At 43.8% G+C, this 19,432-nt stretch overlaps 3 protein-coding genes across 3 annotated transcripts; 1 reads left to right on the top strand and 2 right to left on the bottom strand.

Annotated features, from left to right (window-relative positions):
• Positions 1 to 808: 808 nt before the first annotated feature.
• LOC128716006 (probable G-protein coupled receptor CG31760) lies at positions 809 to 19,203 on the top strand. The gene is made up of 10 exons (XM_053810929.1): positions 809 to 1,081; positions 11,431 to 11,617; positions 12,448 to 12,646; positions 12,730 to 12,894; positions 12,967 to 13,563; positions 14,402 to 14,810; positions 16,634 to 16,842; positions 17,118 to 17,367; positions 17,647 to 17,927; positions 19,143 to 19,203. Exons 1-10 carry the CDS (start codon positions 809 to 811, stop codon positions 19,201 to 19,203), a joined length of 2,631 nt encoding a protein of 876 aa, XP_053666904.1.
• On the bottom strand, positions 2,266 to 2,639 carry LOC128716009 (uncharacterized). Its single transcript, XM_053810931.1, has 3 exons — positions 2,565 to 2,639; positions 2,411 to 2,494; positions 2,266 to 2,346 (listed from the first exon to the last, which is right to left on the bottom strand). Exons 1-3 carry the CDS (start codon positions 2,637 to 2,639, stop codon positions 2,266 to 2,268), a joined length of 240 nt encoding a protein of 79 aa, XP_053666906.1.
• On the bottom strand, positions 4,865 to 5,254 carry LOC128716007 (uncharacterized). The gene is made up of 3 exons (XM_053810930.1): positions 5,180 to 5,254; positions 5,020 to 5,109; positions 4,865 to 4,945 (listed from the first exon to the last, which is right to left on the bottom strand). The coding sequence occupies exons 1-3, from the start codon at positions 5,252 to 5,254 to the stop codon at positions 4,865 to 4,867; spliced, it is 246 nt and encodes an 81-aa protein (XP_053666905.1).
• Positions 19,204 to 19,432: the final 229 nt, after the last annotated feature.

Genomic DNA, 19,432 nt, shown 5'->3' with positions numbered 1-19,432 from the left:
CCTGATGCCGGAAGCATCGGGGTGGAAATCTTATCGATACTGACTGCAGCTCGGGGCGAACACTTGGCACGGGAATGTGTCCCGGTCACCTTGGTGGAGGTGTTTGGCTTTGTTTTTTTATCTTATTTCCTGTCTCCGCCCCCTGTCGCCATGTCCTACAAATGGCATTTTACGCCCATGCTGGAAGCTTCTGTGTGCTGCTTACAGAAAACAACCTCAATGATGATAGCTAACCAGGTGCTGCAGGAATGACCATCATCCCAGCGGTACTAATCGTTCTGGCATCTAAGCAGCCCACGGGGCCGAACGCATTTACGGGCGACGCTTAATGAAATGGAAGTAAAATGTTCTTTAGTCATTCCTTTGACACGTCCTTATTCTTTCTTTTCCGTTCTTCTGTTCTCCACACCTAGACAAGCGGTAGCGGTCGAAAGTTCAAGGTTTGGTTGGTTGTTAGTCGCCACAATTTTATAAAAGTTTCAAATTAATGATGCTAATTTATTTTCAGCACTTCTCAAAGACACTTCCAGCCAAACAATCAATTCATTCCGGTGTACAAACGTTCTTGTTTTCTAAACCCTATAGACCTTCACGTTTTGCTTTGTGTTTGTGCGTAATGGCACATTTCTTACAGCCCACACCGAATGGCCACAAGGAAGCAAAACAAACGTTTGTTTTTTTTGTTTTCTTTATTTTTACTCCATAAATTACGTTACACACAGAACCATTAGTGAAGCAAATTTCATTCGCAATGTTTGTGTTTTATTTTCTCTTCTCTTCCCCGGCACAGGTCCCATGACTCATCGCGATGCATAAAATTGCGTTATGGCCCTGGTTAGCCATAGCCTGGAGATGGAGAATCGTCATTATATTGAATTTGTTAGCACAAAGCTGGTGCGCCGGCTCTGTCCCGTCAAGTGGTTTAAAAACAAGCGATGGAAGTAGCATCGGGGACGGTGGCGAAGGTGCCAGTAGCCGTGGCCACACGCCGGCCGGTGTACCCAGCCCGGTGGAGCAGGACGGTGTGCTAGCGGGACCCGCGACCATCTATACCGAGCGTCACCCCACATCGCCGACGGAGGTAAGCCATCACTAGTGTCGTCATCACCATCATCATCATCAATCATAGACCGCGTCCTTGAGTCCGTGAAGAACGTTTTCCGCCCGTTTTACCGCTCAATTACCGCCCTACCCGCAGTAGATTAGGGGGGTAACAACATTATCCTCTAAACGCATCAAGTTTCCTATCGATCATAAACTAGTGCAACAGCTTTCGCTGCTTTACGCCAATTCCCGAACGCTATACTACGACGTTCCCTAGCGGGTCATTAGTTTGAGTGTGTATCGCAGTGGCAATTTATGAAAATCAGGTACAAAATAACTCACTTCCCAAGCTTTCCTCTCGACCTCTGCTAGGCGTCATAATACCAGCGAAACCACGTGCCCTTTCAAATTGTCCCTTTTTTGTGGCTCTCAGCTCAAAACACGTTTTTCTTGGCTAAAAAAACCATAGCTTTGATTTAATTAAAAGCTTCATTTAATTAACAGCGTTGAAAGGAAAGCTACACTGCGACCGTGCTTAGTTGCGGGTTAGACCTTTGCAGGTTTCTTTAAAGTTCAACTTTGTTAAGAGGAACCAGCGATAATAGTGTTCTAAAGGTCGTTAAAAACTTCCGGCTCTATTTATAGGTAATGGTGTTGATGGCTATCGTTGGTTCGTTTTTAATTAATTATTAGATCTTACTAGATCACTACAACAAACATACGCTATTGTAGGATGTACTGTCTTGAAGGATAGTTCACTTTGTCTCAAGTAGTCGAAGATCAAATAGTCTCGCTTGCCAAGTTGTCAACAATTTAAAGTTTATAAAAGTGGATAAACTATGTCAGTAGTTCCTGATATTACTGCAACAGTACACACTGCCATATTCCTTGCTGGATCAACTGTACGAGTCGTATATTTCATATCTTCTATATATTTGCATCTTTTTTTTTATAAACTCTTCAGTGGAATCTTCCAGCATAATATTGTTTTAGTAAAAAAAAAACCACCACGACTCATTTTCCCCCAATGTCGCCCAAAGCCTTATTCTCTACTTTGGAGTTCTATAGAACTCCTCACCGGTTTCTGCACTAGACACAAGACCTGATCATTGTAGCGTCTTGCCGAGATGCAAACCATTCATTGATGTCCATAATATGGAGTTCATGATGTCTGTCACCCTTCCACTATCCAAAGAAATTGAGGTAGCTTCAAAGTTTGACTCACAGAAAGCAGTCCGTAATGAAATGATCCGAACAGTAACCCCCCCCACGTCTACAGTCTGCACAGCTACTGATGGCGGTCTGGGAAAGATAAGCGTTTGATAATGTTTGCATTTTCGAAAATCACACAACCGTGCAATCCTACCTGGCCGACGCATGAAACCATATGTCCATACCCAGTACCACAGCGGAACGATCCGATGCTATTACATCTCGCACACGTTGACGCCTATGGAAAGTTATAAAGAATCGGAAGTGAATAAGTGAGAATTCATCAACGGTTGCGCTGCAATACTCACGTAAACTAAAACTAAGCCGTCCGCGACGGCTGCCGTACAGAGTAGCACCGCTAGAAGAATGCACACTTGCTTCATGTTTGGGGGACGTCTATGAATACACCACGTACGATGTGCCACTGGATCAAATCTTCGCTTACAGAGCACTGATAGGAAACAGAATCAGGCGCTAGCCTTTTTATACTTCATCTTGCTCCAATGCTTTCTTGTCGGCGCCAAAATGATTCACCGCCGAGATGAGAACTTTTATCTCGCGTCGGTCATGTTTTCTGTACGTGCGCAACCTATAGGGACTTTTTCGCACCGTTGGATAAGAAAAGAAAGCAAACAACCAGTTTCTAGCACTCAGCGATGAGATTGGATAAGGTTAATGCAGCATCGCGTTAGCTTCCCCCCCCCACATGAGTCATGCATTCATTTATAACGAGAACGGTCCTATCTGCACTGTCAAAGATCTTTAAAGGTTGAATCTTTAAGGCGATTGTACAATCACAGACTGTACAATTTGCATGTAGTACAGTATCTTCCCTTTGTCGAGTTCATGCAGATTTAAAGAATGCACGATACTAAGTAACAGCAAGAGATCGAGTAGAAATAGGGTAAATAGTTATAAATGGCGGGGATTTTTGGTTCCATATAGCGACAATTGCGTTTCGAATAGGAGTAGCACTCGGGCTTGTCAGAAAAGTACGATCAGGAAGCCCGAGCGTTGTCGGGTTAACTGTGTCAACCTATTCTATCCTATGCTAAACTTGTAAAACAGATCATTTTTTGTCTGAAAGAGTTTACAATCTCATTGAAATTTAACCTTATCAAAGACCTTTTCTACGAAATCAATTCTGATTCCGGAACCGATTCCAAAAACGGAATCAGAACCAGGCAGTTCCGAATCCGAGTTCCCACCACTACTCTGCAGTGAAGAGACAGCACAAACCTCAATGAATGGAAATTTAGAAATTCATGAAATTCTACTTTATCCGTCTGATAATATCGATCACAAACTATTTCCAGCGGTGTGTTAGTATGTGAGATCACACACTTTAAAAAAATATAAATTAACTAAATTAAGTAAATTACAAAAATAATCTTAAACGATAAACTTAGCTCTACACAACTAGATTTGGGTGCAAGCAGAACGGTTGCTATAAATTCCCAGAATGGCAAATCTCGTAAAGTTTACTTACCGAGGCAGAATTCATAATTTAACTCTCTAAACGTGCTCGAAACGAACCCCATTAAAAATTCAGAAACAAAAGCGATAATAAACTGGGCTCATAAATAAATTGTACTCCCGAGCACTTTATGGTAATCAAACATCGCTCTTCTCCCAACCACGGTCCACAGATCCATACAAATGTGTGTAATGACGTCATACTAATCACATATGTAATACTCTAATCATGCTTTTAGATAGTTTTTTTTTTTTTGTACGGATTGTGACGTTTGGAGACTTATCCGGAGCCAGTTTCGCAAACAAATTGGCAAGCCTAATTAACCAAATGAAAGACGGTTATATTGTTGACTTACTGAAAGCTTCGGTCAGTTGTTCAACAAATGTCAAAACAAAGCAATTTTTTAGCAGGTCTGAACCAGTTTAGACCATATATCCCGTATGATGGAAATGTAAACAAAAATAAACAATAACGGCCATGCATCAACAATTATCAATCATTAACATTTCAAATAACATCTAAAATATTTTATTTATTTCAAAATCCTGAGAAAGGCACTAAACTGCAAATGTAGATGATTTGAGTTACAAAATTGTTATTGTAGATCATTTTAATTATCATTTTTATATATTGTTCCAAATGAATTGAATTTAAAGATACGTTCTGATTTTCCTCTAAATATTGTTTCTCGTAAAAATTATGTCTTCCTTTATGTCAAAATGTTGTATCTTTTACGAATCCCTTCAAAATGATACAATCTGGTACCTGAATTATTTGACAGATGCCATGGTAAAGCTTAAGTTACTTAATTTAAGCTATGATCCGTCCCATTGATTCAGAAGAAATTGCCACCGTATTCGATCTCTAGGCAACGACACATTTTACCAAAATGTCGAGAAGACTTAATTTCTACACATCACTTGTTCAGCAACTTCATAGTGACCGGGAAGGATGTGGAACTCCTCATAAGATCTGTGTATCCTGCACAAGCCACATGATCCGTATTGATGATCAATGCATCAATGATCACTGTAGCATTGACGGTTTGGAGTTCAGGATTTCTGTTACCTTTCCACCGTCCAAGTTCCACATGAGTTTGACGCTCATGTCACCCAGCCGAATGTCACCTTCTCACATGAAGCACTCCGTAATGAACGAGTCCGAACAGCGACCGAATCTTCGTTTGCAGTCCGCACAGCTATTGATGGTAGTCTGGAAAGGTTAAACGTTTGGTTAGGTTTACATTCCATTGCATTTTCAAAAAGCACTCAACCGTGCAAGCCTACCTGTCCGTCACACGAGACTCCTTTCCGGTTGAGATACCCATAACCACAGTACCGCGCTCCGATGCTTTTACATCTCGCACACGTTGGAGCCTGTGGCAAGTTAAAGTGGAAAGGAAGTGAATAAGTGAGAATTCATCAACGGTTGAGCCGCAATACTCACGTAAACATAAACGATGGCGTCCGCGACGGCTGCCGTGCAGAGCAGCACCGCTAGAAGAATGCACACTTGCTTCATGTTTGACGGATGTCTGTATGAACACACCACGATCTGAACCAAAGCTAAGCTTAAAGAGCATTGACAGAAAACCAAACAAGACGCGAGTCTTTTTATACTGCATTTATGTCGAACGCTCGCTGCTTGCCAGCGCAAAGGGGATTCACCGCCGAGATGGGAACTTTTATCTTGCGTCCGGCGTGTTTGTCGTAGGTGCGAAACCGGGGATTTTTGCGCACCGTTGAACAAGAAAAGAAAGCAAACTGGTTGTACGTACATCTAGATCGCCGGTCGAGCGATGCTACCGAGTGGGTAAGGTTAATGCAGCGCATGTATTTCTTGCTCGACGCGTTACCTTCGTCTCACATGCGTCATGCAGTCATGTATGATGTGAACGATACCACCTGCAGTGTTAAAGACCTTCTGTTAAAGGCTAAATCCTAAAGGAGTTTTAACAGACTTTTCAATTCTTATAGCATAGTATCTTTCATTCTTCATGTGCTTGCTCAGTTTGCACAATGTTACGTTACAATATCATTTGATTTTGCAGCAGAATCTGAGCAAAAGGGGAGTAATAATAAGCTCCAAATGAGTGGATTTTTGACCCAACATACCAAAGATCGAGTTCTCGTTGACGTGTCAAGTTAGATTCATATTTTTTTTTTCAAAGCGTAAAAGCCTGGGGAGGTTTCCGCTAGGGTTTTCTGAAGAAGTTCCTTAATTGCTGGTCGGTTCAACCACACCATCGAATCGTCGTCTCTGTTGTCCCTCATTGATGTCTACGCACCATCTCAATCTCTCAGGACTAGGGATGTTCTACGAATGCCCTAGTCTCGTCCCTTTACTGGGCGATCTGGTCCAACGCTTCGAATGTCTGCCGAATTTAATGGAATCTCTGTTGTGTTTGACTTCAGCATTTAATCGCAACACTTCACTTATGACTTCGTATTATCCCATGGCTGTTACAGTTCTTTGGAATTGTTCTCGACTTTGTTATTTTCGTTTCCTGAAACCGGTTATCTGCAACAATGTTTATCTTGATTAGGCTTAGAGACCCATTAAAGATAAACGATTTGCAATTCTAACAAGCAAGTGTCTAACACAGCTTGTCAAACTAAACGGAGAGCCAAGCACGCTTCATAATGGCAATGTGTGAAATTGGAATCATTTTGTATAACATTAGAGTTTGGCTATAGGCATGATTATCTCTGCTATATTTTGTCCTAAACCACTAGCCACTTACAGTGCTAAAAAAGGTTTTTTGCTCTGCTGTACCTTATTCTAAGGCAGGGATCTCCAAACTACGGCCCTCAAGAGTCTCCAGTGCGGCCCGCGACGCTGTTGCTAATATTACCATTGTTATGAAAATGTCTAATTTGGGAAAGTTGTATTATTTCTTAACTGCTCAATTTAATTACTGTAATAGTTAGCAATAGTTAATAGTAGAAATTATGAAATAAAAATCATCTCGAGCGCAACATCTCTCTAAATTACCCGGAAGATACAGAGTTTTATAATAGATAGAATCTGACGAGCGCAACTTAATGATTCGCGTTAGCTTATAAGATAAACTGGAAGATTGATAGTGCAACACAACGCATTTTACTGAATCGCAAATGCTGGATAAGGAGTCGCGAGCACAATTTAGTGAATGTCAAATCCAGCCGGACTGTTTCCATATCTGCCGGATTCAAGAGTTGAGATAGAATATTCAAAATTAATGTACGAAATTTTAAATAAAGCATGTGCAAACTATCGATTAAAACTTAGGTTTAATGATGATAAATCCCTGAGATTAATTTCCAACTTCATTTTGTAGTTCAACACTTGAATCCGCCTGTACGTAAACAGGCTGACCGATTTGACATTCACTAAATTGCGCATGCGTTTCCATATCCAATTTTAGCGATTCATTGACGTTTGTAGTTTTTGTGTCTATCTTGTCTGTTCGTGCGATTCAGTAAGTTGGATTCGCCATGTAAAACCCTGTAATGTGTAAGTGGCCCTCACGCTATCGTAGGCTCAACCAATGCGGCTCGCGGGTTGAAAAGTTTGGAGACCCCTGTAATAAGGAATCTTTTGAACAATTCATGGTTTCAGTCACTGTGCAACTCGTGATACCGATGCTTGAGTTCATCGTAGAATTGGGTTCAATTGTATGATCTAATAACAATTAATGCGTACCTACTAAACGGATGGACTCAACGATAAAATCTATAAAATTGAACAGAATTGAATGCAGGATTTCTCGAACATAACTTCCGTGAGTAGTCTTGAAATTCACAAGTTATTCCCAACATATCTTTACGAATATCGGTCATCGGTCACGAGGTTTGGATTATTCGTGCGAAGAAGCCTACAAAATTAAACGTCGTAATAAGCTTATTTCTACACAACTACAATTGGGTACAAGCGGAACGGCTGCTATAAATTCCCAGAATGTCAAATCACCCAAAGTTTGCTCTCCGAGGCAGAATTCATAATTTACGGAGTCAAATCGTGCTAACCGTGCACCGTCAAAACGAACCCCATTAAAAATGCAGCAACAGAAGCGATAATAGATTGTCGCTCATAAATAAATCCTGCGCCCGAAAACGAGGAGCAATTTATGGCAGTCAAAAGGTCCCTTCCCTTCCAACCACAGATCCGTGCGGTAAATGTGCGTAATGACGTGCGTTCCTAATGCTGTCAGTCGTCCTAATAGAAAGTCACACGAATTTACGATGCGCATTCGAGCGCTCCATGGACAGGCGTTAATGAAATATTTAAGAAAACAGAACAGAGTCGTAAACGAAAAGTATGCCTGCAATGCTCACACCGTGTTAAATGTTATGCCCCGAAATAGTAACTACAACAACAAAAAAACCCCATCACTACCGGGGGACCCTGGTACGGGGCCGTACCGTACACATCCACGATGTCTGACCTGTTTTAACGCAGTCGTCTTTAAGTACATGCCCGGATATTGGTACAAACCGGTGAATTGGCTGCATAAAATATTCAAAACTTCAAACCAAAGTCGCACGAGTGGTGTGTGGCAGCGCGAACGACCCATCTAAACTCAACTACGGCCGAACATGCTTCGAATTCTTGGCGAATGTCACGCCGTCCCCAAAACGTGTGGCTCACGTGGTGTGCCTTTTTCGCGTCACGTTTCCATTTTGTGTGTGTGTGTGCTTTGCAGTCGGCACGAAAATCGTTTCCGTTTTGATGCGAACGCTTCAAACAGCCTTTCGCCTTTCTTATTTCGCACTCAAAGCCACTTAAATGCCCATGCACACAGCCAAACACACACGTACGGAAATTAGCTTCCTATCTAACGGCAGACGGCTTCCTCTGGCCCCGTAGTTGGTGCCGCACGATAAGGCATTTACTTTGCAGAACGGGAGAACATTCTCCGCGCGTGCCAATCCTTCCCCTCGGGGTGGCCTCGCCGGTTTCATGATCGTTAACCGCATCCGCTTTAAGCGCGTGGAAGGAAATCTCGTCAGAGCCAATTTCTGCACAATCTCGTGCTTTATTAGCACAGCGTGCGCCACACTCTGGTCGCATGCGTCCGGTCCCATCACGTCCGCAACCATTGCCTGCGAAAGATGATCATACGTGGCAGAGTGTGTGTGTGTGTGTGTGTGTGTGTGCGTGAAATCGGAAACGGATGCTAATCGATTGAAGTGTCATCGGCCTCCTAGTTTCGTCCTAAAAGGCCTTCTCTTTTTGCGTTTTTTCCCCCTATATTTTGCCGTGCTCTCTTTTGTATGGTAATAAAAACAAAAAACGAAATAGACAGAGAGCGAGTAAAATCCGTGTTGACGCAGCATCATTCCTTTTTCCCCCGCTTTCCCTAACCCTCCTTCCTCGGAGCGGCACGATTAATATTTCATTCGACGCGTTGATTAGTTTCTGTGCGGTAAAGTGTGCCATTCCAGCAAGCAAGTGCCTCCCGGGGAGGGTTACAACAAAAAAAAAGCGTACGAAAGATGAGAAAATCAGCATTCCCACGGGGCATTTCAATAAACGTGTCTCCAGGGAAGCGTGCTACAGCACAGGCCGGCATTCACAGCGCAAGAGTGAAGGTTCTTCTTTGTTTTGCACCCGTCGGTGAATAAATCAAGAGTGCTTTTGACGGTGGACAGGGAGTCGCTAAATCTCGGCCACAAGAAGGATGCGCACCCGGCGTGCTGTTTTTATGTGTGATCGAGCAATGTTGGGGCATGACAAAAATGAAAAATCAGAACAAAAAGGATGCACAGCTCTCGAGCGTACCTTTTGAGGATGTACCGTTTCCGAAGGGGTATTTGATGGGACGGGGAAAAACGACTGAAAAAAAAAACTGGGTCGAAGGTATGCGGGAATGACAAGCTTTTCTGCTTTTCCGAACAGTTGCGTCCAGCCGGTTTGGGTGAGGGTCTTAATCCGTGGTGGGTTTGATAAGAAAACGTCACACCGGAACGTGATGCAAAAAGTGACTTTCAAACGACTAATACATCATCATCATCATCATCATCATCATCGTCATGAACCACAGCCAGGTGGTTGCCGTTGAACCGAGGAAGATTTTCCCTGCCACCCTGCAACCAATCCACCTTTCAATGGAACCGTCCGAAAAGACTCCGCCGGGATCGGTGATGAATAAACAAAGTCCGGATTTTGAACTGTTTGGGTGTCAGACGGTTCCCAAAAGAAATGACTTTTATCCCGCCGGTGACCAACGTTTTGCATTTACTCGACTGTGGTCACCAGAGGGCTTAGGCCGGAAGAGGGTCGTAGATGTTTCGTTCACTATGGGTATTTTTTCCTGAACAAAAGTCCAAAATTCTTTATGCATTTTTTTAATTTTATTTCTTCTTTTTTGGAAGATTTCTTTAATTAATTTGAAATTAAAATTTTATGCACATGAACATAAACATTTTGATCTCTCAATAAATTTAATTGAGGAAGAGTTTTAGTCTAGGGGTGCAGACATCTCAGATGATAGTAAAAAATATAACTGATAACTGATCAATGCTCTGTTAAAGTTAAACTCACTAGACACTAAGAGTCTTCCTGGAGTGTTTTTGTTTCTCTTTTTAAATTGTTTATTATAAAGAACTTTAGAACTATTTTGTTTGAAGGATAATAAAGCGAGAAGTAGTACGAAGTAAGCAAAAGGGACTCGCCCAAAAGATTGTTTTACCTGAGCGATACTTCCCAATCGGAACGTAAGATTGATTTTAGTATTAACATACAATGGTTGTTAATTTTAATTAAAAATATTCTTACAGAGTTTAACAAATTACTTTGCAATGTGTAAAAATGACATGGCATACTTTGCCGGTCTTCAAAGCCCGAAATCCTAGTGAAAAAGCTAAAGCAATCGTCGCGAAAATCATATCGTGCCAGCGGATTTACATTTTGAGCGAGAGGAAAAACTTCGTAGGAAACGAAATACACTTCCGACGAAGTACGCCATTCGCGTAGCAAAGTGGTTTGTTAAACCCTGTATCGATCAAAAACTATTTTCTAGCCAACATTTGCTGATAACGACCCACTGTGCAAATGTGCAATTCTATTTTAATGCTCCATCGAGACAACCGTAAGCATCTAAATCCATCAAAACCATGAAGAGCAAAAACAATCCCTCACCCACGTTCATCTGGTCGTTAGCTTTGCTGGAAAACGTTTATTTATTAAAAGGGAAAATATTACTCTCTCATCTCTTGGGGCCAAAACGCATTGGGTACGGATGGTTTATGAATTTTAAACTATCACCTTTCATCCATTCACGTATGTGTACTTTCAACTTACAATTTTTCGCCCATTACCTATCAACCGGGCATGCGGTAATGTTTCGCAAGCACACAGCAGAAATGCGCACATCTACAGTGCCAACGCTTTAAATGAAGATAAAGTTTTCGGAGGTAAATATAATCATGAAGACAAACCCCGGTCTTTGCCCCGGTGCTTTGTCCGTATCGCGTCTAGTACAACAAAGACCGTCCCACATCATTTCACCGACAAAACAATGGAAAACAAGATCAAATAAACCACCCCACACCGACCGAACGATTCGCTCGACGGTGTGCGTTCTAGTAACGTTTGCGTGTACGTCATCGTTTCTCCGCCCGGGTCCGTGAGCTAGGCTTTACTGTTTGCACGCGCCTTCCCCGTAGCCATTCTGCCACTGTACCTCTCCTTGCTCCCTTTTGTTTTTCTCCCAGGAAGCCATCGAAGACTCTCTGCAAACAATTCACGACATCGCGACGGAAAACCTGGGTGCCCTCTGTCTGACGAAGCTCTATCGGCCACTCAAGATAACGCTCAACCCGGAGCGCTACACCGGTGCCCGGCAGAAGGCCGATCTGGCCGCGGTCGTACTCCAGGACGTGGGTGTGTCACGCCACAACGGTAAGTGCGTACTGCGGGGGTGGAGGTGGTGCGGATCCACGATTAATAATTAACATCGCCATCCGCGACCGCGAGTGGCGAGGGGATGTGATGGGCGATAGAAAGTTTTCACGTTTCTCCCGTACCGAACACATTCATTTGACGCAATGAACGAACTGCCGAACGGGAACGTTCGGAAGGCGAATTGACGTATCAGAATGGGTAAAGGACCCTTTTGCTTAACAGCGTGCTGAGCATGTATCTAATGAGCTTCAACAACGAACATCCTTCCAATCACTAATTACTCTCAAGAAATCAATCTAATAACTGAAGGGTTCGATGATTGACTCGTTGGAAAATCGGCCACTCGAACCACGATTACGATACGGACAGCCTAGCAGCAACTAATGTTGTTGTTTGCCAATTATGATGCGTTCGATCACCATGGGTAATGTATTGCTTGGTAGAACAAAGAACTTGTTGCGAGTCTCAATGCGATGCGGCGGTTGGACGTCCTTACACGCCACTAATGGACACTTCACCATGAACTCTAGTGTTTGCGTACGGTCGAAATCATGTTCCGGTAGTTTAACACGAACAATTCAGATCTCTTTACCATAAGCGGTGCGTCCGAATCAGTTCTAATCGATGTATTATTCCGCTAAGTAGGATAATTGGTAGACAACCGGTAAAGCCTTGCTACTTGTGAGATGTAATATGATTAATGATTAATGCCCGATGCACAGATTCTGGTGTTTGGATTTTTATGATGCGAATGATGCTATTAGAGATTTATCACACTGGATTAGGAATAGTATTGATTGATATCGATCGGAATACAATCGCCGCAGGTTTGCTGGATGCGCTGGCGAAGGGTTTGCTATCCGACGCACACGTCACCAGTGCCCGCATCCTGTCGATCAACGTTAGCGATGGTTTGCTCACCAACTCCGTCTGGTGGAACAAGGAACCGGGCGGTATGGGTGGCCCGCTGCGCATCGAGGCTGAAGGTATAGCGATCGGTACCAAACTCGATCCCAGCTATCCATGGCAAGTAGCACCCGTTTCACCGTTCGGTGTCGGAAGATAAATCCCCTCCACTTAGCAAACGATTGTCGATTTTCATTAAGCAGGTTTGAGGATGAAACGTCGTCACCCGGTTTACGGTCGCCAAAGTTTACGCCAACACCGCCAAACATTTCGTACAAGGGCTGGTGGACCTACCCATACTATTCCTGCGGCCAGAAGAAGTGGATCCTCTCGTACAGCGTCGCAATCCCACCGATGGGTCGGCACGGGTAATTATCCCGCGCTGTCTGACATTCGGCCAGTTGTCTAACCCCTCGTCTTGGTTACATTTTCCACATTAGCATACGCGGTTTTCTAAGCATCGACATCGACATCAGTGATCTTCAAGTGAACCAGTGCAACAATCCGAATCGCTACGAAATCCTCAGCTACAACCAGCACCTGCGCCAATTTTACCCGTTCTTGCGGAACCTCAGGCTCGGCGAGGATGAACAGCTGCGGCAGATCGAGGCATTCCACGGTTCGCACAAGTGCCACGTGCACAGCATGCGCTGTGAGTACCGCCCGGTCGTCACCAGCGTTATCAGCTCGGCCGCGTCCCTAGCGCTGGGCCCGAATGGTACCGGTCCGGTAATGCAGAGCTTGGTGAATGGTTCGTCGAGCGGACCGAGCGTACTGCTAGCTGCCGGCAGTGCACTGCAAACTGTCGTGAATGGGTGGACCCGGGGTGCGTATCAGTGTCGCTGCAAGGATGGATTTTATTCGTTCCGCCACCCGGATGGATTCAATGGCAGCATCATGGAGGTGGCGTACCAGGAATATCGGGATAACATTAGCTCCTACTACAAGGAGGTGTTCGTCTGCGTTCGGTGTGCACCCGGGTGTGCCACCTGTACCGGGCCGGAACCGTGCCTGGCGAGCTACAATTGGGCATTCAGGTGAGTTTTAAAAGAAGCTATTGCGATTGCGAAACCTTTCTAAGAATACTAAAAATATGATGTAAAGTTGGGTCATGACGCTGCTAATGCGACGGTCGGTTGAAACTACAGTGTGTGGCATAACAATACGAACATTTGTGGTCGGGTGGGAAAAAAGCTTGATAAAATTGCTAAGCGATCCTACGTGTAACAGAACCCTTACTGAAACAATACCAAAAATATACCAAATTCATCGATTTTTAATACAAGCTCCCTGCCTTCTCGAGGAGAACCCAGCTCTGTACCTTGCTTTGTAGCCATGCTATTATTATTAACAACCAAAATTTAACAACATTATCGGCAAATGTGTAACGACCCCTACGTAAATAGTAAAGCATACGTCTCTCTGGAAGTTGAAATAACCGGCCAAACAATGAAAAACAACTCAACTTTGTATTGCGAAAGTGTTTGTCAAGACCAGTGGCCGGTAAGCGTCCTCCCATAAGGACGGGGAGTTCAAAATTATTATTTAATTCAGTAAGAGGCATTAGCTAAGGTTCTGGACAGGCGGCGTTTGGCCACCTTATAGAGCTTCATAGCATTTTTTTCGGTATGAATATGATTCTAGTGAACTTTATTGCATTTATCTACCTTCATTTATTTCTATCAACTTAAGTTTAATTATCAATTAACTAACTGTTCGTATATATATGTCACGCACTGTATCGTTTGACCTGCCAGAAGATAGATTTATTTGAATTTAAAGTACCTTTAATGTGAAATCGAGCAAACCCGATCGATCGAAATACGTTTCACCCTGCTTAACGGGGCTTCCTCATCTTCCAACTACACCCCACAGAACGACACTGCTCACCTTCTCCATCATGTGCGCCGGATTTACCGTCGTGCTCGCACTGTACATGTATCAGCACCGGAAGGTGAAAGTGTTCAAGGTGGCCAGCCCTATCTTTCTCACCATCACGCTGCTCGGTTGTGCCTTCATGTACCTGGAGATGGCGGCCATCTTTCCCATCCTCGACACCTACGCGTGCATCGCCACCAAATGGACGCGGCACATGGGCTTCTGCGTGACGTACACGGCGCTGCTGATGAAGACCTGGCGCGTTTCGCTCACCTACCGCGTCAAATCCGCCCACAAGGTGAAGCTTACCGACAAGCAGCTGCTCCAGTGGATGGTCCCGATACTGCTGGTCATGTTTATCTACCTTGGCACCTGGACGCTCTCAGCTCCACCGACGGCGGAACGGGTAAGTTGACACGAGTGAAACATTCATTCCACCCCGCGCCAGCACGAAACCGGATTATCTCTACCGAAACTCTGCGGTCGGACGCGTGTATGTATGCGACATACCCAATTATTAGTCGGGAAAACGTGAGCAACCCAAGGGTCTAATAGAATTCTGTATCGTTCCTAATTTACGCCCACCCGCTGTAGTCGGGCCACTGTAAGCGTTTCCGGTAAGGTTATTATTATTCTACCTTGCGCAGACAGCGGAGAAACCAACCATCCATTGATTGCGGGTCGATTCGGCAGCGATTCCACTGACCGTTTGCCCGTGTGTCGGGCTGCTTCCAACAGTAAACGCCCAGCAACGACGGCATCGGGACGAGCAATACATTTTTAATAATCCGCTTAATTACTCCTCCGGGCAGCCATAAAATCATTATCACCAAACTTGTTCCGGTGTTGCTGTTTTCGCACGTACCCAGCCAGACGGACTTTGGTCTGCGCGGATGCTTTGGTAAGCTCGAATGCCTACACGATTGGGTAGAGGTGAATGATATACCCGGCTGGTGAATTTTTGTTTTCGCTCATTAAACCAAGTCTGGGATGGAAGGTCCTTCCATATCGTTTTATTTGTTATGCTGAGCAATAAACGAAGCCCTATACGGGGCTTCCTAGCTGCTGTGCTGAACTGGATCTGATAACATTTACTGGGATTATGATTGGATCACGTATGAGAGACAGATATCTAGATAAAACTATTAGCGAAAATGATGACCGTCGGCATTAATTGCTCGAGTGAAATATGACCTAATACCGTTCGAGAAGACATACATAATTAGTTGTAAAATAACACCGAAACAAACCGGGTTTTTGGATGGTGAAATAGAATGGCTCCCCATGTGTGATTGCAAACATTCCCCATAATGATTCTAATCATTGCTAAATACGCACAACAAGCTAATAAATGTAGGGCATGAATCACCCTGTGCTTGGTGACAGTTGGTGCGAAGTGCTGGCAACACGGTTGTCAAAAAAAAAAAGCTAGCGAGGATAGCGACAGAGCAGTCAAGATCGGGAACTGCACTAGGAAGATTATAAGAATTGATCGATGTTAAAATAAAAAAACTTTCTCTTTTTTCCTTTCATCCTACATAAATATCGTGGTGTTATCTTAATACATATGTGCCACATGGAAGAAAGTTAATTTTAGGCGCCTACAGCACCATCAAATTTTATCAGCTCATAATATAGAACTTTCAGTCGATCCCACCTAGTTGTGGGAATGGTTTTAGAATACAGAAACGAGCAAAACTGATTCTTAATTTCGAGGCATAGGGAGTGGATGTTTAAAAAACTCATCAAATTTTTCATACAAGTAGTATTTGGTTCGGGGAAAAGAAATCCACAATTCCAATCCACAACCAGGTTCTACTGTGTATTTGGTGGGACTATGAGGAAATCATTTATTATGAGTTGCTTTCCGTACGGCCAAACACTAAATTCAAATGTTTACTGTCAATTGAGAAATTGAGCAGAAACTGTCATAATTGGTCATCAAAAGAAGTTGTATGTTCCATCAGGACAATGTCTGACTTCAGAACGTCTTTAGTAACACTCCAGAAACTTAGGGAGCGGGAGCGGTTAGGATGTTTAAATACAACCACTATATAGTCTGGACCTGACTGTCCAAAGTACGTTAAATAAAATCATGAACCTTTTACTATTCATTATATGATTGTATATATCTCTTTATAAACTCTAACTGTTATTTCCTATTGCAAACCGTCCAAAAGCTAATGTTTATTTCTGCTAAATTGGCTGCTTGTTTGCCTTCATTTCCAGATCGAGGACCAGTACGGGTTGATATTCAAGCAGTGCTCGTACAACTGGTGGGACCACAGTTTGGCCATCGGCGAGGTACTGTTTCTTGCCTGGGGAATACGCGTCTGCTACAACGTGCGCAATGCCGAATCGCTTTACAACGAGGCAAAGCTCATCTCCTACGCCATCTACAACATTGCGCTGGTCAACACGACCATGGTAGCATTTCAGTGAGTATCGATTATCGTTCTTCCATCGCCATCGCCATCGCACGGTGCTTGGGCGAGTTTTAATGCCATTTTTACTGGCCCTGTTAAGAAGCGTGGGGGCGGTTTTTTTTTATCGGTTGCGTTCAAGCGTCATGGAATGGCCTTCCTTGGCCGGCGATGGTGAGGACTGCTGTGGACAAAAACTCTTAACTTCTCAACCCCATTAGTGGATGGTTTTTAGCTGAAAAATTAATCCTACGCTTCCTATACATTTGCTCTTCTGCGCTTGCTTTCAGCCTGTTCATTTTCCCCCAGGCTGGGCCGGATATTAAATACCTGCTCGGGTTCATACGAACGCAGCTTTCCACCTCGGTCACGATAGCGCTCGTGTTCGGGCCGAAAGTTTTGCGTATCCTGCGCGGCCAGGGTGACCAGTGGGATCAGCGGGCACGGAAGCGTGGCATCACCGCGTCCTTTTCGCTCAACGGCATCGGTCTGGTGCCGGAGGAAACGGCCGACCTATATCAGGAGAACGAAGAGCTGAAGGTGAGCGGGCCGGGATATGAAATTGTGATAGCTGACCGCACTACCCGGTGTGTGCGTCCACCGTGGCAGCTGATTTTTCAATTTTCCCTTCGTGGCATTTGCATTCGACACTTCACTTAACCGGATTCTATGCATATTGTTTTTTTCTTCCTTGTCGTTTCACCGTTCCTACATATTTTATTTAAAAAAATACCCCCACTGGACAAACACCCATTCAATGGCACCGTACTGATTGCGGCATACTCCGTGTACGTGGGATTTTTTTTTCTTCTCCCAAAGGAAGAAATTCAGAAACTCGCTGCTCAAATTGAATTCATGAAAATTGTTCACATGGAAATGAACAATCGCCATCTGAAGCCGAAACCGGGCGGCTACTTTACCATGAAAAGCCCACTCGGCAAATCGTTCGGTGGCGGCGGTACCGGTGGCGGTGGCAGTGGCAGCGGTTCGCACCGGCACAAACACACCAAGGATGACTCGGTGAAGGAGCACAGCGGCGTCACGGAGGATGGGCACAGCGGTACCAACAGTTGCTACTCGGGCACGGCTAACTCCATCGGGTGAGTTTTAGGTATCAAGTCTCTCTTGTTCCGTTCCCCCACCGTCTCTCTCTCTCTTTCGCTCTCTATCGTCATCACGTCATAAGCATAAGCGAGAAACCGATCTCCAATTCAAAACCAAACCAAAATCCAACATTTGCATCAAAATCGACATCAAAAACACAAAACTTTGTAGTACTTTTTTTATTCTTCTTTACCCTGCTGATACCTCGGTGATTTTACTTGTGGTTAGAAATTTGTTGGTCTACAGCGAGGTACCCTGTTTGTGTACGTTTATTGGGGGGAAAATTGTTTGGCATTGCCCGTGGGATATTTGTGTACTTAAGTGGAATGAGAATCGACGATGATTTATGTCTTAAAGTGAGTTTTTATTGATTTCATCGGAAAAGTTGCAATGGTATAAGATTAATGGTTTACCATTGATGGTAAAATATAACTGAACATCGAATCGATTGATTGGTGGTAGCTTTTATACCTGCATTCCGTCATAGAGGATTGAATATAAAATATGAATATTATGCTCATCTCACTCATGGCTTTTTTTTAACAACTGAGATAAATTCCACAATATGTACGAACGATAAACCAATTTCAAGTGTCTTTTTCATAATGCAAGCTCATCTGTTATGAGAAGATACGTCACCAATTCAACATGGCTGACAATGGAAAAAATTAAAGTACGCAGCCAATTACTCAGTGAAAGGTACCAGGCGTCTCCATTCAATCGAACGAAGGGGAAAATCAAATAAATAGCGTATCGATAAGGAAAAGTAAACAGCGTTTTAAGCATATGAACCAATTGATTTACTACCATCACCTGTATGCATTTATTAAAAAAAGGCCTCAAATTATCGAAATGATAACGTTTTTATTAAATTAATTTTAATAAAAGCATCATGATTTTATCTGCATTTCTAATTACTTTCATCTGGTTTTGATTTGCCAAATTTGATTTACAGTTCTTCTGTAATCTTTGTGTTAAGTTGCAACTCCAACGTATTCATGGGCATAAGCATGATTGCAGTTTGCATGTGGTGCAATTTGATGAAACGACTTCTTCTGCAGTACCTAACCGTCCGATTGGACGCTTGCCTTTGAAGTTGCTGCCCGTACTCGTTACCATATCTAACGAATGGTTGCACGCCACGCTCGTGTTTGTCCCCTGCTTTATTTGCTAAATTTTCTCGCCCATTTTCTTCTACCGCCCGTTCGTAGCTTTACATCGCAACCGACCACCGCGGCAAACAACAGCAGTGGGATGACCGAGAAGGTATGACAAGGCACCCGAGATGGACACACGACGGCGGAAGATACCGACACGAGCCCACACCATTCATCGTCCAACTCCGCCACGTACACGGCAACGGACAGTACGAACCATCCCGGCGTTAGCTACAACATCAACTACAGCGTCAACCAACCGACCCGGGTGAAACTTACCGTTGGCGGCGCAAAAAATGCCAACCCGGGCTCCGGTATCAATCTCAGCAACGACAACAACAATG

This window comes from Anopheles marshallii, chromosome 3 (assembly GCF_943734725.1).
Source record: "Anopheles marshallii chromosome 3, idAnoMarsDA_429_01, whole genome shotgun sequence".
Classification (NCBI taxonomy): Eukaryota; Metazoa; Arthropoda; class Insecta; order Diptera; family Culicidae; genus Anopheles; species Anopheles marshallii.
The sequence above is the reverse complement of the archived record's forward strand: the minus strand, read 5'-3'. Positions and strand labels throughout refer to the sequence as shown.